Raw genomic sequence first — 23,391 nt, 5'->3', positions numbered from 1 at the left:
TGATTATTATGACAGAAAATAAAAATGTCTAGACCTGTAGATGATATGGGAAAATTGAAACATTTACCCATTGTTGGGGGAATTGTAAACTGATTTAATCATCCTGGAGAGCAATTTAAATCTGTGCCCACAGGGTTATAAAACAATATATACCAGTGATGATGAACCTTTTAGAGGGGTGTTGATATAAGAAATGTCCTCAGACATGTGTGGAAAGGCGCAGGGGAGCAGCTTGGCCTGTATTCTGGCTTTCTAGTAACAAATGCAGGTGAACTCTGTGCTGGGGTAATGGTGCACATGCCATAGGTTTGCCACCATGGGTATATACCGTTTGACCCAGAAATACCATTGCTAGGTTTGTATCTCAAGGAAATAAACAAAAAGGTAAAGGACATGTATGTACTAACTTTATTTAAAGTACTTCTTTTTGAGGGGGGCAAAGAATTGGACAGTGAGGGGATACCCATCAATTGGGGAATGGCTGATTAACTTATAGCATATGATTGTAATGGAATAGTATTATGCTGTAAGGAATGATAAGCAGAAGGAGCTCAGAAAAACCTGGAAAGACTTACATGAACTGAAACAGAATGAAGTAAGCAGAATAGGAACATTGTACAGGAATGTACATTGTACAGAGAACACGTACAGGAATACTATAGGATGAATAACTGAATAACTTAACCATTCCAAAGGGCTCATGATTTTTAAAAAGTGCCATCTGCTTCCTGAAAAAGAACTGATACAGTCTGATAATAGACCAAGGCAAGTTTTTTCCACTTTCATAATTTTTTGTTTATTCAAGCTTACTTCTACAAATGGATTAATATGTATATGATTAAACATGTAATATATATATATGTATATATATATATAAAATTGCTTACCATCTCAATGAGGGGAGTTGGGAAAGGGAGGAGAAAATTTAAGACTCAAAGTTCTTTTAAAAATGTTTTAATATGCAAATATGGAAAAACAAAATAAAATAACTAAAGCTAAAGTAATCAGGCCAACTGAATAGAATGATTGATCCCAATTAGAATTGTATATATTATATTTCCAAAACAAACTGAAAAAAAAAGCAAGCCTATTGTGAAGCAATATTGGATTTAGCTATCTCCTGATTGTAACAATGAAGATACTTAGCTTTTTCTTTATTGTGAAGATAAAATTGTAATCTCCTGATTGTAACAATAAAGGTACTTAGCTCTTCCTTTATAGTGAAGCTAGAATTGTAAGCTACAATCTATTTTTAGATTTTAACTAATTTTAGATTTTAACAAAAAGGTGTTAAGTAACTACAAAAGGTGAATTTAACAAGTGTTAAGTAACCCAAAAAGATATAATCTAACCAAAGAAGGTGAGAACTAAAGAATGGGCAGTCCTGAAGAAAAGTGTATGCTGTAACTGGTAAATGTGAAAATTTAGAGGAGGTGATGGAGAAAAAGGTCTTTAAATAGAGGGAAAAGACTCAAGAACAGTCAGTCACCCAGGCTTGGAGTGAAGGATCAGTCACTCAGAGCTGAAGGGAAGATGGACATTCATTCTGAGATTCGGGCACTGACTCAGAGGAGAGACTGGAAGGCAGACAACCCAGACTTCTTTAAGACTGTCTCCATTGATAAGTGAAAAGCTGACTTAGTGACCCCACCTTTCTGGAGGCATGAAACCTCCAGGAAAAGTCCAACTTCTTGAGACTCTCTTCCCCTGGCTGGGGCTTAGAAATTCTAACTGGTATAAGAAGAAGCCAGAGTTTTTTCTCTCTCTCTCATTCCTTAATATCTTCCTTCTATTGTAAATATTGTAAGTGAACTACCATAAATTCATTTATTTTAGTAATTTATTTTGGGATTTAGAAATTAAATCCCTGACAACCACATATATAAATATATTCAAAGTCCGAAACACAATTTAATTTTAATACTGTGGGATATTTTACTAAGTACAAAATTTAGGTACAAGAGTATTCTCCTTATATTTTTGTTGGGAGAAAAGTCATATATTAACAAATGAGGTTGATTGATTTGCATATGTTATAGGAAAAAAATACCCACAATTATTTCATTGTATAATAGACTCCCCCTAACTCTTTGAATAACTGTTCCACTATCCATGTTGTTTTTCTTAAGTTACTAATTACTGTCCTTCCTAATGGATTTCATTTTGTACAGTAAGAAGTTAGGTTTGAGCAAGTGAGTTAAACATACCAATCTTGTTTAGAATGTCAAGCTCTCCACAGCTGCATAGTTGTCTGATTAGTATTTATTTATATGTTAACAAGCATATACTGCCCTGGTGAATGCATTATTATGTCATTTGAAGATGAATTTTTCTCATTCACTTTCCAATTTGATTTCCGCAGATGGCAGCCAGCTGATTTTTTTCCCCTTTGAAGGGAGGTGATGGTGTTTGGACACTTTTGTTGCATTAGGAAGGAACAACTTGGTTGTTGAAATGACAGATTTTATATTTTACAGAAATAGCTACAATATAGAATTCATTGGACTCCTTTGTTATTCAGAGCTTTATATTGGGAGGGACATGTAAGTGAGGTGTGCTTGGTTTGAATTAAGGAATCAAAACTATAGCTGAGAGATTAGCAATTTTGCAATTAGTAGTTTTTAGGCAGTCTGGAAAGAAGTATGGTCAGGATGAAATAACTTGGAATTTGAAGTCAATGGACATAGGATCAATTTCTGACTGCCACTTACTACTTAATATGATTTTGAAAAAGTTTATTGCCTTCTTTAGGCTACCTCCTTCTATAAAATAAGATTGGCCTATATGACTTCCAAAATCCGTTTCTGGTCTAATTCCATGGTCAGTGATAGATCATCATGTTTAATGATTTATATTTTACTAAGTTAATAGTTCTTATTAAATAAAATAATTTATTAGCCTAATTTGAATTTTAGCTTTTCTTATGGAGGGTAACCCTTCATATTCCTCATTTCAACTGCCTGTTGGACATCTTCACTTGCATATCTTCCAGCATTTCAAATTAAATGTGCCCCAAACTTAACTCATCTTCTTCTCCTCTCCCCCCAAATAAACTGCTTTTCTTCTCCAACTTCCTCATGTTATTTTAAAGTACCACCATAATCCCAGTCATTGAAGCTCAAAACCTTGAAGTTATCTTCAACTCTTTCCTTTCTTTCTAGCATCTAACTGCTATGCCAAAAAAGAAAAATAAATCATTTCTTCCTAACCCCCAGTTTAAAAAAACAACAACAGTTAAGGTTATTTTTTAATTAGACATTAGAATAAGCTTGCAAAATGTGATTTTCCCTGATCTATAGCCAGTGATTTTTAGGTCAGTTGGGTTATGAAGTATGCTCATCTATCTCATTGGGGTATAGTCAAGTTCATAAATTTGAGGCTGTTTGGGACAAACTGTGTTATATTTCAGTGAGGAAAAATGGGCATTATTTGGGGAAGGGTTTAATTTTATGCTTTTAAGAGTTTATTTTTTAAAAAATCTTAATGATCTGATCCAGTCAAATGTATAAATTTTATCAGATATAATCCTTTAAAAATCATTTTTATTGGGGGCAGTTGGGTAGCTCAGTGGATTGAGAGCCAGGCCTAGAGATGGGGGGGTCCTAGGTTCAAATCTGGCCTCAGATACTTCCTCGCTGTGTAACCCTGGGTAAGTCACTTAACTCCCATTGCCTAGCCCTTACCACTCTTCTGCCTTGGAACCAATATTGGTTCCAAGATGGAAGGCAAGGGTTTTTTAAAAATTATTTTCATTGATTTCTCTTGTTTTTACTTCTCATTGTAATGTATTCCCCCCTATTCTACCCATTATGCTATCTTTCCCATATAAAGAAGATTTTAAAATTAATAACAAAAATAATTTAAATTCAGGAAAAGTAACCTATTAGCTGCTTCTGATGGTATATAGAATTTTCTTAACTCTGCAAGAGGTACATTTTCTTAAATCTCCCAGACCACACCTAGAAATCACAAGAACATAGTATTCAATTTCATTTCATCATTCTTTCTCTTTATATTGTTGTCATTGTATGTATCATTTTTTGATTCTACTTTATTCTTATGATTTCATATAATACTTTCCAAGTTTATCTGAATTCTTCATATCTTTTTTGTAGCAAAATAATATTAAATTGCCTTTGTATATCATGATTTGCTTAATATTCTCTAGTCAATGGGAATCTGCTTTGTTTCCATAGGCCCTCCTAGTAGTGAGATCTTTGGTCAAAGAATATGGCCACTTTTGTCCCTCCTTCATTTCTTATAGCACAATTCCAAATTATCAAGTACAATCATAATTGTCAATTTAGGACCATATTGAGTTAGGAGGTAAACAATGTGACTAAATAATATTCAGCTCCAGTCAGCATGGCTCTTATAGTACGACTAAGTTGATTGCTATTCTAACTCACACTATAATCACAAAATGTGAATTTGCTGACAAAGAATGTGATCTTAGAGTTTGGATCTTTTCCACAAGATATTTGATATAAATTGGTAATCACTGAAGACAACCCCATAGGGATGTTGAATAGGTCAAGCCCTGGTTCCAAAGAGCTAAAATGTGCCTAGTGGATTGAAGAACAAAGTCTCAGTAAATAAAATGCTATTTGCCCTACTTTCCAAAAGGCCATAAATAAATCTATATTGGGCAAATGAATTAAAAAGAACAAAGTAGTAAAGTGAGAAGTTTGCCTTCAGAGTCAACAATGGCTTATAAAGATTAATGACAAATCTTGAATATTGACTGTCACCTCTAAGTTATCCAAAAATTATATGCAAAACCATCATTTGTTAAGCACTGTGCTCTTGATGACTAAAGGAAAGCTTTGCAAGGGCTAAAGAACAATTTATTGCATGATGTCTTGCACTACTGTTATACTGGATCTTGTACTGCTGTTATACATTTCCTATAGAGAATCAATCAGCAGCATATGTTAAAACTTTTAAAAACACACACTTTCCAAAGTAATTTCCAAGAATAATTTACTATCTAAAGGATTGGGGAAAATTGCTATTTCTGTTGATACTTAAAATTGTGACAATACTTCTAGCATACATGAATAACATATATTGATTTGTAGGAATTTTGTTACAGTTTTTTTTGACAAGTAATTGAATATGAAAAGCTATTGAAAAGAGATAGAACTAGTAGTCACCCATTCTAATTTTGCAAACTTACCTACCATTATATATTAGAACAAGTCCACTCCAGTCAGATTGGTCAATCATTATACACTAACTCTCCTTGAACATTATTATATGTTTGCCTTTTATTTCTAACATTCATCTGATCTTGGTTCCTCTCCTCTTTTCATCTATATAAACCCTCACCATCAAAGAACCAGTTCAAGGCTCCCTTCTTTAATTAAGGCTTCTCTGAACATTCCAGAGCCCACAGTGATCCTTCCATCTTAACTCCTGTAGAAGTTGACATTTAGTCTGGCCCCAACACTCCTTTCCAACTTTATTTCATATTGCTCCTTTTCCCATACTCTGTATTTTAATCAAATTGGACTAGCTGTTCCCTAATTTTTATATTCTCTTACTTCCAAGCATTTTCAAAGGTCATATGCCATACTTTGAATACACTCCTTCTTCATCTCTGTCTCTCAGAATTTTTCTTCCTTGAAAGCTTAACTCAGGTTCTACCTTCTCCATTAAGCATTTACTGATACCTTCAGATGTTTAGTGTCCTTTCCTTTTCAAGTTACCTTGTATTTAATTATGTGTACAGTGTGTGTACGGTATCCTAGAATTGCAGAGAACATCATTTGACAAAGCAAGATGCATGGAGACAAATTTGGAACTTTTACGTTAGGCTGATAGAAATGGGGTCATATCCTTGAAGAAATATTTGATTCTCTCTTCTCTTTTACATCCCCTACATTGAACTAGTAGCTAGACCTTATCATTTACTTCCTTAGCAACTCTCAATTTTCTCCACCCACAAAACCACTTAATCTTCCAAAGAAATGAATCTGGGCTACTGGGAGGATTTTGAGACCCTTAACAGATACAAGGAAATTTGGAGGAAGAACATGCTGAGTTTGAGAAGCTGATTATATATATATATATATATATATATATATATATATATATCTCTGAAGATACCTAACTGGCAATTTACTGAGAGGGTTTAGAATTCAGGAAAAAGATTAGAAATGTGTGTATACTCATACACATAAATATATATATATATGCATATTTGTTGTATATATACTATATTTAGACAGATGTGTGTTTGTATACATACACACACATGTCCATGTCTGACTGTATATACCCCTAATTTTTTTCTTGATTTTTAAGCCCACACTATAAATTGTAAACACACACAATCTAGAAATATATATTTTTCTAGATGTGTTTATATACATACATGTAAATGTATCTATTATCTGTATCATCTATATCTAAATTTCATCTATGTAGAAATTCTAATTAAACCCATGAGAGTCAATGAGGCCAAAACCTGGAGAAAGCAGACATGGAAGCCAAATGAGGAAAGACAGGGGTAGAAGGGAAGGCTGTCAGCATCAAAATGTACAAAGAGTGTTCAAGAATAATATGAGTAAAAACCATTGGATATTCTGGTGAATTTATTGGTTAAGGCATCATTAGTGCCACTTGATATCAGAGCCTGGACTAAAACTCAAATTTCCTAACTTGTAGGCTATTGCTTTTTCTAGTATAACAACTGCTTCTTAAAATGTTTATCCATTTGCCTTCTAGCAAATTTTAAGCCTCCAGGGACTATTCCAGGATTCTTCCATTAACTTCTTTCTTTTTCATTATTCTCATTAAGATAGTTGTTTGGACCTTCCCTGGTATTTGTGTCATAGAGATCAGTTTCAGGGTCTAGAGAAATGTACTAATTTACAGCTATCATTCTAGGTAAGATTTCACTTTTTTATTCTAACTTGGCTTCTCTGTATTTCTCTGTCAAAAAAATCTTGTGGGAAAAACAAAATATAAGAGGAAGCTGTGGTGAAGCACATGGAGCTATGAGCCCTAATGTCAAATGTGGCTCTTTTCTGAGGAACAACCCAATCAGAATCCAAGCTCACAGCATGTCAAGGAAAGGTTGCCTTTCTCTCTTCCCTTTTAACTGATGAAGTGCCAAGTTTATTCATCATTGTTTACAATGAGACTTGTTTATTTTGAGACCCTTTCTACGTTGTTCAGGAAAAGCATAGTACTCTTAGAGAAGAGCCCCAGGAAATTTATTTTCAGTGATTAAGCCAACTGACTGTGCTTTGGTTTTTTTCAAGCTCTATTCTGTTTGCTTGGAAACCTAGTACACAAAGAAGAAGCTTTTCAGTTGCAAATGCCCTCCCCCAAAATTCTCCAGTGGAGGTCAGTTTCAGTCTGCAGGGTTCAAAGGGAAAATGTGATTCATATGGTCAAGGATGTCATCTTGGAAAAATGAGGTGTGAGGGAACAGCCTCCAAAGATCTCCTTAGTCTTCCTCTGTTTTTGGTTTTTCTTTTTTTTTCTCAAAAATTTGGGTTTAATAGAGGTATGTGAGAACCATCCTCAGTGTTAAGTGGCAGTATACTGCTTTAGTCATGTATAGCATCCAAGTTCAATTTCTGTAATGACTGTGCCTCTTAATCATTTCCATCACCTTTTGTTTGGCTGTTGTTTGTAAAATGGGACTAGATCTGACATGATCATTCTCACTTCCTTAAGTTAACCATTATTCTTCCAAAAATTCTGCTTATTGAATAACTGCACATACTTCCATTGAAAGGCAAAAGGAACATGGCTTTTTAGTTTGGTTCTTCCATATGAGGGAGGCAAAATATTTTGCTGTTTACTCAAGAAAAAAAGCAATTAGTACAGATCCAATTAGTCTATTCTAACAATATTATAGTCAGTAGGTATTTATTGGGAAAACCAGAGCATACATAGTCTGAAATAAGGCCTAAATTTATTATATCAAGTCAAAAAACTTTCCTTCTTTCTAAGGTATAATTCCAACTACTAAAATTACAATAGGAAATAAGACCAGAGACTGTAACTCTGTCACATGGTTGTTCTGTATGTCTGCCCTTAAGTCTCTGAGATACATTGTTTTTTGAGGCATGGTTAACTATACGACTTCACTTCTCTATATTTAGATTTTTTGACAATATCAGCTGTTATGAATGCAGCTACAAATAACCAAAATGCAAAAATTAATAGAAGAAACTTCTGAACAGGAATGAAAATATCACAAAGACCAAGGATTTTACTCGATAACAGGGGACTACAACTAGCCCGAGAATTTAGTATTATATGTGAAATTAGGATTGAACCCAGGACCTTCCATCTCCAGGCCTGGCTCAAAATTGGATTATTTGGTTTTCTCCTAGCAATCTTCAATGTCTTTTGTAGACAATAGGTTTGAAGCAATAAGTGTGAAGTGAACTGCTAGAAATAAGAATATTGACAATAAGATGAAGTGAGGGACAAATAAGAGGGAGGCACAGTAACATAAAAATCATTAGCCAAAAAAATAAAGCAACTTGAATCTGACTCAGTGTGGGTACAATTTTATACAGCCCTAGTACCTGCCCGAGATCTTACTTAGATGTGAACACAGTAAACTAACTGACCTCATTTACCAACTTTGGGGAAGAGGTTAAATTATGTTCAGTATACTGTATGTAAAGCAGAAAAGTACATAATCATATAATACATTTTTGAAAAATGAACATTAAAGGTCAAAAAAGTTTCAGTGCTTAAAAAGAAAAGCTTTGGTTATGTGGAAAACTCATTCCTCTATCAAAAAAAAAACAACAAAAAACAAAAACACCACCACCTTAATTCTCCTATTGATAGACTTTGCTGTAATTGGAAAACACTTTTGAGATATCTTATTATTATTTAAAACCAAAGAAACATCTATTGCAACTTTAGCATTATAATCTCTACATAATGCATTATTGTTGGAAATTACACATGCTTTGTCATCTTTTGGGCAAGTCAATAATAATTTCATTTTTGGATTTATTTGTCTTTTCCATTTAAAAATGAAATTTTGTACATTACCAAAAGTTAGAATTAAAAAATTAATTTAGGAATAAGGAGACACCACTGACAGGACTCTAGGTAATTCCCTTGTAAAATCTCAGTTTTTTTAATGATAAGTTTGAATTGTTAATGCAAACTAGAGTAGGGAAAGAGTATTCAAAGCAACATGCCACAAACCAGGGCTGAAAGTCACAACCTTCATTGAAGTACCTTACTTGACATATTAAATATATTCCTGAAAGCCTATCATATTCTTTCAAAACCAGCAATAGTCCCAGAGAGTAGATAATGAAACCTACCCCCTTCCTGTTTGACACAGAGGCAAGGAACTATGAGAGAAAAATATTGCCTACACTATTAGACATGACGATGATATCATTTATTACTGCTTCATTTTTTTCTTTTGTGTCAGGGAGAATTCAATTTGGAGATGTGTGAGAGAGTGGAAAACCAGAAATTACAGTGATATAAAAACAAAATTCATAAAAAAATTGCATTGTTTAAAAAGTTGCCAGCTTTGTATCCTCCCTACTCTTCATTTCTAGTCACCAAGACTAAGAGGATTTCTCCTTTGAAAGGCAGTTTGAGGGCAGTTAAGTGGCTCAGTGAATAGAGAGTCAAACCTGGAGATGGAAGATCCTGTGTTCATATTTGACTTCAGAAACTTCCTAGCTATGTGACTGGACAAGTCACTTAACCCCAACTTCCTAGTCCTTACCACCCTTGGAATTTAGTTTCTATTTTTTTGACATTATTTTTTATTTGGTCAATTTCAACATTCCTTGGTTACAAAAGTCATTTTCTATTCCTCCCATCCCTCCCATAACTAACGTGCAATTCCACTGAGTATTACATGTGTCCTTGATCAGAACCCATTTCCATGTTGTTGCTGTTTGCACTAGGATGTTCTACATCCTAGTCTACATTAGAGTCTACATCCCCAATCATATCCCTCTTAACCCATGTAATCAAGCAGTTGTTTTTCTTTAGTGTTTTTACTCCTACAGTTTTTCCTCTGAATGTGGATAGTGTTCTTTCTCATAGATCCCTCCAAGTTGTTCAGGATCATTGCGTTGCCACTAATGGAGAAGTCCATTACTTTCAATTATACCATAGTGTATCAAGTCTCTGTGTATATGGTTCTCCTGGTTCTGCTCCTTTCACTCTGCATAACTTCCTGGAGGTTGTTCCAGTGCCCATGGAATTCCTCCAGTTTATTATTCCTTTGAGCACAATAGTATTCCATCACCAACATATACCACAATATGTTCAGTCATTCCCCAATTGAAGGGCATCCTCTCATTTTCCAATTTTTTTTGCCACCACAAAGAGTGCAGCTATGAATATTCTTGTACAAGTCTTTTTCCTTATTATCTCTTTGGGGTACAAACCCAGCAATGCTATGGCTGGATCAAAGGGCAGACAGTCTTTTATCGCCCTTTGGGCATAGTTCCAAATTACCCTCCTGAATGGTTGGATCAATTCACAGCTCCACAAGCAATGCATTAATGTCCCAACTTTTCCACATCCCCTCCAGCATTCATTACTTTCCTTTGCTGCCATGTTAGCCAATCTGCTAGGTGTGAGGTGATACCTCAGAGTTGTTTTGATTTGCATCTCTCTGATTATAAGAAATTTAGAACACTTTTTCATGTGCTTATTAATGGTTTTGATTTCTTTGGCTGCAAATTGCCTATTCATACCCCTTGCCCATTTATCAACTGGAGAATGGCTTGATTTTTTGTACAATTGACTTAGGTCTTTGTAAATTTGAGTAATTAGACCTTTGTCAGAGGTTTTTGTTATGAAGATTGTTTCCCAATTTGTTGCTTCCCTTCTAATTTTGGTGACATTGATTTTGTTTGTATAAAAACTTTTTAATTTGATGTAGTCAAAATTATTTATTTTACATTTTGTGACTCTTTCTAAGTCTTACTTGGTTTTGAAATCTTTCCCTTCCCAAAGGTCTGACATGTATACTATTCTGTGTTCACATAATTTTCTTATAGTTTCCTTCTTTATGTTCAGGTCATTCACCCATTCTGAGTTTATCTTAGTGTAGGGTGTGAGGTATTGATCCAAGCCTAATCTCTCCCACACTGTCTTCCAATTTTCCCAGCAGTTTTTATCAAATAGTGGATTTTTGTCCCCAAAATTGGGATATTTGGGCTTGTCATAGACTGTCTTGCTGAGGTCACTTACCCTAAGTCTATTCCACTGATCCTCCTTTCTGTCTCTTAGTCAGTACCAAATTGTTTTGATGACCACTGCTTTATAGTATAGTTTGAGATCTGGACCTTTGTATTTTTTCATGATTTCCCTGTATATCCTTGATTTTTGTTATTCCAAATGAACTTTGTTATGCTTTTTTCTAATTCAGTAAAAAAGTTTTTTGGTAGTTCGATTGGTATGGCACTAAATAAATAGATAAGTTTGGGTAGGATGGTCGTTTTTATTATGTTAGCTCGTCCTACCCATGAGCAGTTAATGTTTTTCCAATTGCTCAGATCTAGTTTTAGTTGTGTGGAAAGTGTTTTGTAGTTGTGTTCATATAGTTCTGTGTTTGTCTCAGCAGATAGATTCCCAAGTATTTTATATTGTCTAAGGTGATTTTGAATGGAATTTCTCTTTCTAATTCCTGCTGCTGAGATGTGTTGGAGATATATAGAAATGCTGATGACTTATTTGGGTTTATTTTGTATTCTGCAACTTTGGTAAAGTTGTTCATTATTTCCACTAGTTTTTTAGTGGATTCTCTAGGATTCTTTAAGTAGACCATCATATCATCCACAAAGAGTGATAGCTTTGTTTCTTCATTGCCAATTTTAATACCTTCAATTTCTTTTTCTTCTCTAATTGCTACTGCTAGTGTTTCTAGTACTATGTTAAATAATAGAGGTGATAATGGGCATCCTTGTTTCACTACTGATCTTATTGGGAATGCATCTAGGTTATCCCCACTGCAGATGATGTTGGCTGATGGTTTTAGATAGATACTGTTTATTATTTTTAGGAAAGACCCTTCTATTCCTATTCTTTCTAGTATTTTCAATAGGAATGGGTGTTGTAGTCTGTCAAAGGCTTTTTCTGTGTCTATTGAGATAATCATGTGATTTTTGTTAGTTTGCATGTTGATAAGGTCAATTGTGTGGATGCTTTTCCTGATATTGAACCATCCTAGTTTCTATTCTAAGACAGAAGGTAAGAGGGTTTTTTTTTGTTTGTTTTTAAGCAGCAGAAGAAAGATAATGTCTTTCTCATCAATCCTATCTTTTCATTCTCCCTGTTTTGCATCTAGTTCAGACCTTGTCTTTGCAATGGGTTCCTATCTCATTCCTTGATTCAAGTGTCTCCTCAATCATTCAGTCAATCAATAAGTATATGTTAATTAATATATCTACTATGTCCAAGTCATTAAGTTAGGTTCTGGGGATTCAAGGATAAAGGATGAAAAAATTTCTACTCACAAAAAGCTTATATTCTTATGGAGGAAATGACAAGAATACAGAGAATAGATAGATAGATAGATAGATATAAAAAAATAAAAAGAATAAATTTGGAGTAGTTAAATGCAACATGCCTAGAGAGGGGACAGCAAGGTAGCTCATTAGATAGAGAGCCAGGCCTAGATATGGAAGATCCTTGGTTCAAATTTGAATTCAGACACAATCACTTTTCTGAATTAGGACCAATATGCAGCATCAGTTTTCAGATGGAAGATGGAGCTTTTTTAAGTGCTTTAAGAGGGATTTCACTTGGAGAAGGAAGGAGGAATCAGGAAAGGTTTCATGCAGAAGAAGCTACTCAAGCTACATCTTAAGGAAAGAGAATAATTCTGTGAGGTAAAGGATGGAAAATACATTCCATGCATGTGGGACTTCTGGCCCAAAAGAATGGATTGAGAAATTGAGTTTTGTGTATGAGAAACAGAAAGAGAAGTTGAGTTTGGCTGTATTTCTCTTTCTCTTTTTTCTCTCTGTCTCTCTCTCAAAAGAATAATGTCTAATGAGGCTGTGTGGAAACATAATTTGTAGTTAGGTTATGAAAAGGCTTTTAAGAGATAAACAGAAGAGTTTATATTTGATTCTAGGAGCAATAATAAATCACTGGAATTTGATTAACTAAGTCATGTGGTCTTACATCTGCAGTATGAGGGATGGATTGGAGTGGTGAGATTTTGGGGTCAGGGAGACAAATTAAGAGACTATTGCAATATTCTAAGTGAGAAGTGATGATGGCCTGAATGAACTAAGGTGGCAGTTATATGAATGAAAAGAAGGGGTCAGATATGAGAAATGTGGTGATAGAAATAATAAGATCTGGCAGCTGATAGGACATGAGGGAGGGAGAAGTTGAGAGTAATGCTGAGGTTACAAACCTGGAAAACTAGAAGTATGATTGTAGCTTCAATAGAAAAAGAAGAGTTTGGAAGAGGGGAGAGACAAGATAAGTTCATTTTTAGATATATTGAGTTTAATATATCTCAGGTACATTCTTTTTAAAATTTCAACAGGCAATTGGAGAAGTTCAAGGAGGAGACTGGGATTTAGTATGTTCATTTGTGAATCATCTGCGTAAAGATGATAGTTAAACTCATGGTAGTTGTTGATGAGGTTACTTAAAGAAAGAATATGGAGTGAGAGGAAGAAGAGAATCCAGAATAGAGCCTTGGGGAACACCTACAGTTAAGAAGTATGATTTGAATGATGAGCCAACAAAGGAGCCTGAGAAGGAAGAGTTTAGAAAGATACAAGAATTAGGAGAGTTGAGTTATAAAAGCCTAGAAAGGAAAGATGATCCAGAAGGAAAGGGTAGTCAGTAGTGTCAAGTGAAGCAGATAGGACAAGAAGGATAAGGACTAAGAAAAGACCTAAAACATTATTGGCAACTTCAGAGAGATCAGTTTCATTTGAGTGAAGACTCTGAAAGCCAGATTGCAAAGGGTTGAATGGGCAGGGGGGTGGGGGAGGAGATGCACGCAGTAATAAGATAATAGTTTGGGAGATATAGTAAAACCTAGTGAGGAATTAATAAATAGGGAACATACACATTTTTGAAGGCAGTGCCAAAAGAATCAGTAGAAAAGGAGAAGTTGAAGATTCTTAACAGACAGGATAATTAAGGGTACAATCTACTGGGGAAGTAAAAGGGGTCAGTAACAAGTATATATGCAGGGATTTGGGCCATCAGCAAGTAGTAGGAGTACTTTTTCAGAGACTTGGGGAAGGAAGAGTAAGAGGCAATGACAAGGAGTTCTGAGATAAAGAGAATGGGAAAAGAGAGTTCATATCAGATGGCCTCAATTTTCTTGGTAAAGTAAGAATCAAGGTCCTCTTCTAAGAGATAGAGGGAGGATATATGGGGGAAAGCAGAGCTTAAGGAGGGAAGAGAAAAGTTTTAAATAGTTTCTGTAGGAAGGGAAACAGGGAATCTATTAGGGGATATTAGAACATCTCGCATCAGTGAGGGCCCATTTGAGGTTGGATAACATAAATTTGCAATGAATCCAGTCAGCATGGTTCTGAGACTTACCCTTACTGGATTCAACAGCTCATGAGCAGGAACAGAGGATGTGAATGGTGGGCATAATTCAGGGTTAAGATTTGGCAAGAGACGAAAACTTGTAGAATAAGGAGGATAATGAGAACAAGGTATAACATAGAATTGAAATGGCCAATTACTGGGTTGAGATTGGAGAGGGACAAAAATGAAGATGGAGCAGGAGTAAAGATCTGAGAAAATCCCAAAAGGTGGAGAGATTGGAGTTCTCAATTAAGTAAAGGATAGATTTAGGAGGGATGAGGTATAGAGAGAAATGGAATAGTAGAAGTTTATGAGAGGAAAGGAGAATGTCAGCATTTTTCATTAAGGAAATGGAATACTTGTAGGTAAAGGTAAAATCTCATAAGTATGGCCAAGATGGAGTGAAGAATTTGGTCATGGGATTTAAGGGGTCTGAGGAATTGGAAGGTAAGGGTATTTGAAAGGAGCATCTGTGTGAATAAAAGCCCCCTATTTTAAGGATGGCAATTGGGGAGAAGATGGTAAGCTCCTGCTAAATTTGAGAAAGGAGGAAGACTGATATAGGGATCAATATACTAGAGTACCATAATAATTTTGATAGTCTGGAAACTTTTTATTTGAGTGAATTTTAGATGAGGAAAGGTTGCTGATTAATGGAGGTAAATGGAGATTTTGAAAGTGACGGTGGGGAACAAGGAATATTACAACTTTATCTCTGTGATCGTGGTGTTATTATTGTTATTATCATTGTTGGAGGCAATGTTAGAAAAGGTATATTTACCACTGGCTAAGATAGCTGAGGATACAATGTTTTCAGGGGAGGGAGTGGAGCCAGATATCGATGAGGGCTAGTATATATGGGAATGTGAGAAGAGAAGTAGATTTTTAGAGAAAGGGGATGTTTATTCACTGTGGAATAGGAATTACAGAGGGAATAGTGGAAGGAGTGGGCAAGGTTGAAATGGGACCTGGGGTAAGGTAGGGTTAAAGAGAATAGAGATGAGAGAACAGGAAGTAGAAAGAGAGGAGAGTTTAATCAATGGGTGGTAATTGATGAATAGAGAGAAAGGGAGAGAAACAAGAGGACCCATAGAGTTTGTAGTGGGTGACAGATGAAGAGTAAAGCTCACAGTACCCATGGAATATTGCTATACTTTGACACACCCCTCCACCTCCCCCCAAAAAAGCTTTTACTGTCTCTTGGTTACTAAAAACAACTGCCTTAAAACTAATTAATTTCCTTAGAATTTTTGCTAGGATAGTTAAAGCTGTGATAAACCCTTAAGGAAAGCAGCTAGCTGGCAGGAAGGCTAGTCTGATATTCTGTGGAATTTAAGGTGTGGCTAGGTGGCATTGACTGACTCAGAAAAACTCACTCCTTCAAATGTGTAATCTTCCCATCTAAACTGGAGATGAAAGGGATCATTTCTTTATTTTAAGGCTTTGAGGTAATGGCAAGAGTGTTGACTTTAGAGACCAAGGGACTAGATTCAAATCCTATCTCTGCAATTTGCTTCCTGAATAACCTTAGGCAAGTCATTTACACTTTCTGAGCTTCCATTTAGTCATCTTTAAAATGAGAGAGTTGGACTAAGTAACCTTTTAGATCCTTTTCAGTTCAAAATTGATGATCTTTTGAATTTACATAGCATTTATTATTTATGTGATTCATGTGGCATTTATTTATTGCTATTTTGTATTGAAGTTATGTGTCAACATTATCCCCCCAGCTAGATTGCCAGATACAGAGAGACAGATATAGGATCTTGTCTTTCATTTTATCCCCATAGCAATTGTAGAATAATTTGATCATAGCAGATGCTTAATAATTATTTATTAAATAAATAATAAATAATGTTAGAAAGTATTTTTATGAATTGAATTATTTCCCCAATAACTTACATTATGATTTGGGATCTATTTTATATTCGTTTAGTTGATCTTCAAAACACTTTACCCTTTACGCTTCTCTGCCCTTTAACTTCTCTGAAATTATCAATTATCTGTTAAGGAAAACTTGAAAGCAATGGGGAATTCTACATAAAGAAAACCAATGATATACTCTACCCCTAAACTCAAGGTTCCTAACCTTGAATCCACTGATTCCAAAGATATTTGTGGAAAGATTTCAGGGGATCTGTGAACTTAGATGGAAATATATTTTTATACATATATATCTTTATTTTCATTAACCTCTAACTTAAATTTGCTATTTCCTTCAATTATTTAAAACACAATTCTGACAAGGGGTGCATGAAAAGACTAATAACTCCAAAACAAATGTATCTGTCCTTATATTTAAAATTTCACAAATTGTATTTTCTTGAAGAGAGATACTCCTTCAATACAATGAATAGGATTGCTATATTCCTTAAATCAATTTTTTAAAAAAACCCTACCTTCTGTCTTATTAGCAATTCTAATTGATACTAAGAAGGGTGGCATAGATTAGGCAACTTGCCCAAGCTGACCCAGCTAGGAAATGTCTGAGGTCAGATGTGAACATAGCTCCTCCCAACTCCAGGCCTGGTACTCCAGCTTCTGTACTACCCAGTTGTGCCTAAAGCAATTTTTTTGAGCATAGGGATTTTTGGTTCACTAAATCAAAGATATTTTGGAAAAACAGTGTTATGGAGGTTATCCCCAAATATGTTACAACACTGATCCTTGAAGGATTGAAATATCCATTATAGTATTCAGTGTTTCTTGTCATATTGAAGATCTTTTGCTCATGTTCATTCTTTTCCTATTGTCCAGGAAATGGAGGATGTACGGAGTGATGATGAAGAAGATGAAGGGTCTGCTGAAGAGGATGAACCAGAGAGTTTGAAGAATGGTCTTAGAAAAAGCAGGAAGCCAATGCCCAATGGTCAGCCTGATCATTAGTCCTGAGCCCCACAGTCCCTCATGTAGTGCTGTTTGATTCTTATGGGGGCATCTAACTTCATATGCTGCATCTGAACTGAGAATCACAGGCTCTTCTGTACCATGTTCGGATTTATTGCTGCTTCCAAGGCCTGGAGAGGAGCTGAGGTCTCCAATGCCTCTTCCCACCTCACCAACATTTTTGCTTAACTTATGAAAATTTGTTAATGGGCAGGTCACCTTGAGGTTTTTTCTTTAAATGTTTAAACCCACATATCAAATATTACCTAATTAATTTATAGCATTTAAGACTCTAGTTCAGCAAGGATTTTAAAAGTTTCTTCAGAGAAAGGCTTAAAATAAAATTAGGTTAATCTTACATTAAAGAGATTTTGATTTAATTTTTTTTTTGTTTTACCTCCTTACCTCCAGAACCTGACTGGTACTTATCCATGGTTTTGGAAGTGTTAATGGGTTTCTTTATTTGGAATGTTGTTCAGTTTCTATGATGATTCGACATCTTTTGGAAGACCCAGGTTAGCTTCTGTTTAATCAGTCATCCTGGGCAGGTACAAAAGGAATTTCCTTTTAGTAGCATTAGTGTCAAGTAAACTTATATGGTTTTCCTTCTGGTATCACAGGGAGTCATTAATGTTCTCTCATTTTATTGAAGTACCTTTATCTTGGCCTTACATTGGACTCTATGCAGAAATTCTATACTAAAGGGTTTTATGTAATTATAAAAGTATAAAAATCTGAGCAACTGGAAGAATAGGAGAGGAGAAACTTCTGGCAAGGATCTAATTTTACCTAATGGAACAACCTCTAGATTCCCAGTGTAGCTGTATCTCTGCCTGAAAGCCACAAGCAGACCTGAAGTCAGTGGATCTATGGGAACAGAACTAGAGGAACTGAGGATGCAAATAAGGAGTAATGAGAATTCTAGTACACTCTAAGCAAGTATCATTTGTCCCACCTCATTTTCTTTCCAGTTATGCCTCCTAGTGATATTTTATTTCTGGCTGGTATGGGTTCTTAATGTCATGGAATCTACTGGACTATCACTAGGGAAACCATACCTGCCTAGCACATTCTGGAATTATATGGCATTTTACACACTGGATATCTTTTGACCTATATAGCCTGTGGGTCAATAAAATAATAATTCAACAGCAGCAGTTTCTTGGTCTAATTCTATGGCTTATTTTTCCATGGAGTATACTATACGCATTTAGTTTGTGGATAGTCAACAGTTGCCCATCAACCATGAAAGAAGACCTCTCCTGTTTTTGCCTTTCCATTTTGAAAATATACTATGCAACTGAACAACTATATCAGAACTGAGTAAAGTCACTGGACATGGAAACCACATGCTAAACTGTCTCATCTGCATTAGGGAGGAGAATCACAATACTAATATTCCTTAAAAAAACTTAAAACACTGGAAATGATATGGAAAAAATTGCAAATCCTGGACATAAATGAGATAAGCCAAGGTGTTGGTGAGCTCAGTGGAAGGGGGTTGAATGTAAATTCTTCAGGATATATTGTTATTGAAGAAAAAAAACTGCAAAAGGCTTTAGGAGTCATTCTTACAGTTTAGAGTATTGGGGTTTCTTGGTGCAGAAAAAAATGAACTATCCTTAATGAGAATTTCATTCAATCCAGCAAGCATTTATTCCTTCAAGGCATACAAAGATAAAATAAAGACAGCTTACATTCTCCTGGAGTTTCCTGGAAAAATCCTGCTTGGAGTCTTATTGCCCTCGGAGAAGTTCCCTAAAGATTTATCTTTATGGCATAAAACTATACTTGAATTTGCTGGTACCCAAAACTTTAAAGTATTTTTTTTCATTTTTCTTTAAATTGCTTTAATTTTTTTTTGGTCAATTGGTACCTTTACTCTTTGATGAGTGGTCTAGCAAACTCCAGCCACAGCATCAAGCCAAAGTTTGGGAGTAAGATTATAGAGACTAGGTAACCATTTACACAAGGACAGCAGTGTCATCTAGGAATTTGAAGGACATTGAAAAACCTCTAAAGATGTTTCTGAACTTTGTAAACAAAAAATATGAAAAGAAACAAAACTTACTTTGGACCAGAGCAAAGACCTTTAAAAAACCTTATTCTGAAGAAGTACTTTTGTGGAATGAGATCAGAGGAAATAATCCAGCAAGGAGAACATTTATTTTCCATGATAACATTTGTGTCTATGTAGACAATAGCATTTGTAATATATGTATAATGTCATATATATATGCAAATGTATGTGCATGTATATTGAGAGATTTATGAATACTTCCTCTTGATTTTAGTGTGCTACTCTTACTTTTAGTAGTTTTTATTGGGAGGAGGGGGAGAAACACTAGTGTCCTACTTTACTTTCTCCATTTGGGTTACTAATTCATCTAGACATCTTTTACTTTGTTATTGTATATAAAATATATTTGCTTATAGTAAAATGTGTACCTAAACATAATTTGTTCCCTATGTCCATCTTCACTTTTATAGTTTAAAAAGAAATTAAACTAAAAATTGTAAAAAGGAAATTGAGTTAGTAAATAGTGTATGGTGGTTTTCCTCATTTTTATGTAGAGGGTAATTGGAGTACCAACATCTTCTACTTTTAAAATTCTGTTACCTACACAGAGTGTTGTGTTAAAGGGAAGTGTTCATTTTTGTGATTGGTTTTAAAGATGATAGTTTTCTCTGGGGAAAAGTACATAGGACCATACAAGAATGAGTGGCTATAAATAATGCAACCCCAAGTGTCAAGAATTATTGTTTTAATGTTAGAGGATAACTTAAAATAAAATAAGGACAAAACTATATCCTGCCTCTTTTGTGATGATTCAACATATTCAATATCCCCAGACAATTGACATATTTTGCAAAGAACTATATTAGTTGGTTTCCTAGTAACTACTACTCTCTAAAATAAGCGGATTCAGGGCTACTACTACTACTACTACTACTATTACTACTACTACTACTACTACTACTACTACTACTACTATTAGTAATGATTTAAAAAAATAGCTGACATTTAGATAGCATTTTAAAGTTTACAAAATATTTTACATATATTTTCATCTCTTTCTCACACCTCTGTGAAGTACTATCAGCACACAAGTGTGTTAGTTTAAAATACTATTGTCCCTTGTTTTATAAGTAAACTCATTTATACTTACCACTCTTTTAAGATTACTGCCTCTTAATTATTAAATCCTACTGTCTTTTCTCAGTCTTCATCTTTCTTGTCTTTTTTGTAGCATTTAATACTGTTAAAGATTGCTCTTTCCCTGTTCTCCTTCCTGTCTGCCTGCTTCTGTCCTCTTCTGGATCATAACCTACGTCCCACACCCTATTTGTAGGCATTTTATTATCATGAAAAACACATTTCTGTATTTGTAGACCTTTATTAAAGATCACTTGGATCCTTTTCTACATACTCTTTAATGGTGATCTCATTTACTCTTCCATGTTTAGTTATTATCTATTTTGCAGGTGACTCCCATCTACACATCCATCTCTAGTCTCTTTTGAGCTCTGGATTCTGTTCAGTATCTCCAAAGGGGTACACCAATAAGCATCTCAAAAATTTTCCTTTTCTCTAAAACTGCCCTTGCTCCAAACTTCTCTACTTTTACAGAGGGTGCCACAGTCTTTCTAGTCAAACAAATGTGCAACTGTTTAATAACTTAGAAATCATATTTGACACATCCCTCCTCCCTGCTCCATTATCCAACCAGTTGCCAGTCCTTGTTGATTGGCACAACACAGCTCCTCTCTATTCCCTTTTCTCCACATATACAGCTCTTATTTTTGTTTTGCCTCTAGTTCTTCTACCCCTAGCACAATTACATTTAAATGTTTATGGAACTGAATGAGAACACTAAGGCTCAGAATGGTTAGCTGACTTGCCCACTATTTCAGTAAAGACAAAATTGTCTCCCTAGAACAAGTAAAGCACTCTTTTCTCTCTATCATGATGAGTCTCTTATCCCTCAAAAATGATTTGTAGAACAAGGCAAATGCTATGGAGAGATGGTGGTTGATATTTTATTTTAGGTCTCAGCTATGGAATTACTATAAAGGATCTGGTAAGAGGGGATTTGTGCCTTACTATTTGACACCATTTAATCCCCCCCCCCCCCGCAATTCTCTCCTTTGAGACATTCAACCTGTTTATGATTTATATAGCTAGTAAATGATTAGGAATCAATCTATTTGAAGCATGGGAGGAAAAAATAAATTCAAGCTTTTCTATACCCACATTATGAAAGGTATTAAATCTAGAGGATAGGTTCAATAAATCAAACTCTGTTTGATGCCATGATTTAAGCCCTATAATGGACACATGAAATGAACCGGCCATGCTTAAAGTATTTTTCTCAAGGTTTTTAATGGGAAGAAGTGAGATGAATTGGATAAAGTTCTTGGAATGGAGTCAAGAAGGCCTGGATTCAGATCTTGCCTGATACTAGATTTGTGACTATAAGCAAATCACTTAACTGCTTCTCTAAAATAGGGAATATAGTCCCCATGCTTCTGAGGCTGAAATGCAACAACATTTGAAGACATTGCATATCTTCAGTGCTTAATATAATATCTGTCACATAGTAGGTGCTTAAGCAATGTGTAATAACTTGACTTTGAAATCATATGTAAATGCCAGGTACATTGTTGTTAATTGAAGCCTTTAACCACCTGAAGAGTTCTAACTACTCTAACTTACAGAAAGTAAAGGAATCATTTCAATCCCCTGTGAGCAACTGATTCTGCTGAGGCTATCACCCCATCTGGTCTTGAGATCTAATTATGCAGGAACTTTACTCTTCTCCCTGTAAAACCTTGAATGGCAGAGTCAGGGTTCAAATATACTGACAGGGCCAAAACACTGAGTCCAATCTAATTGGATGAAATTGTGGGCTAAATTTAGTCTTATATTAAGGTTCAAAAATCAATTTCACATTCAGGGGAGACCTAGTTAGCAGTTTCTTTGAAAACAAAAAGATATGGAATTTCAGTGGATTAGTACTTCAATATGAGTCAATAGTGTTTGGTCCTTGTAGTATATACTTTTTTCTTTGACAGTGACCTAAGAGGATCACTTGAAGGGGAACCACAATTGTTTAATCTTGAGAAGAAAAGACTTGCAAGGGCAAACAAGTAGCTCAGGGAATAGAGCTCCAGGTCTGTAGTCAGGAGGATTTGGGTTCAAACCTGACCTCATGCTTCCTAGCTGTGTGACCCTTAAGTCACTTAACCTCAATTGTCTAGCCATTTTGGCTTTTCTGTCTTAGAATTGATAACTGGAAAGAAGTATTTAGAAGAAAAAAAAAGAAGAAAAGACTTGGGAAAAATAGATTGTCTTACTCCAAGTATTTGAAGAGCTCAGGTAGAAAAGGAATTAGAATTAGAATTCAAATGGCACAACTGGGAGCAAAGTTGGAACTTGCAAAGAAGAGAATTTAAGCTTAGTTTAAGGGGGAAAATTCCCAATTATTCAAACTATTTGAAAAGGGAATGGCTTGCCTTGGAAGACAATGGCTTCCTCCTCCATGAAAGTCTTCTTGCAGTACCTTGATGATTGTCAGGTATGCTGCAGGGCAGGGATCCTTAGGCTTTTTTTTTTTTTGTTATAGGCTTGGCAGTTTTGTGAAACTTCTGGATTCTTTCTCAGAATAATATTTTTGGGTTTTTTTTATTCATAATTGAAGGAAATTCTAAATTTCATTTAGATTTTATTGAAAATAAAGCTGTAGTTTCTTTTCTTGCTCCAAGTTATGGCCTAAAATCTTAATCAAAGATCCCAGGTTAAGAAAGCCTGTTGTAAAAGAAATTTATTTTTCAGTTAGGGGCTAGATTAGGTAGCTAATAGGTTCCCTTTCAAATCAGTGTGTTATTCAATGAAATTCAGCCCCCCTCCCTCCCTTTTAAGCTATAAGCATAAACGTATGTGTTTGTTGGGCAAGCATCATA

The 23,391-nt window shown here is 35.1% G+C and overlaps 1 protein-coding gene across 2 annotated transcripts in view; it reads left to right on the top strand.

Moving 5' to 3' along the window:
• Positions 1–20,235, top strand: part of CERS3 (ceramide synthase 3) — a 114,412-nt gene extending 94,177 nt beyond the window's left edge. For both annotated transcript variants that reach the window (XM_056807439.1, XM_056807444.1), the window contains exon 11: positions 17,299–20,235. In XM_056807439.1, the coding sequence (XP_056663417.1) occupies positions 17,299–17,427 (129 nt within the window). In that variant the 3' untranslated portion in view covers positions 17,428–20,235. The remainder of the gene's footprint in view (positions 1–17,298) is intronic.
• Positions 20,236–23,391: the final 3,156 nt, after the last annotated feature.

This window comes from Monodelphis domestica, chromosome 1 (genome assembly GCF_027887165.1).
Source record: "Monodelphis domestica isolate mMonDom1 chromosome 1, mMonDom1.pri, whole genome shotgun sequence".
Lineage (NCBI taxonomy): Eukaryota > Metazoa > Chordata > Mammalia > Didelphimorphia > Didelphidae > Monodelphis > Monodelphis domestica.
The sequence above is the reverse complement of the archived record's forward strand: the minus strand, read 5'-3'. Positions and strand labels throughout refer to the sequence as shown.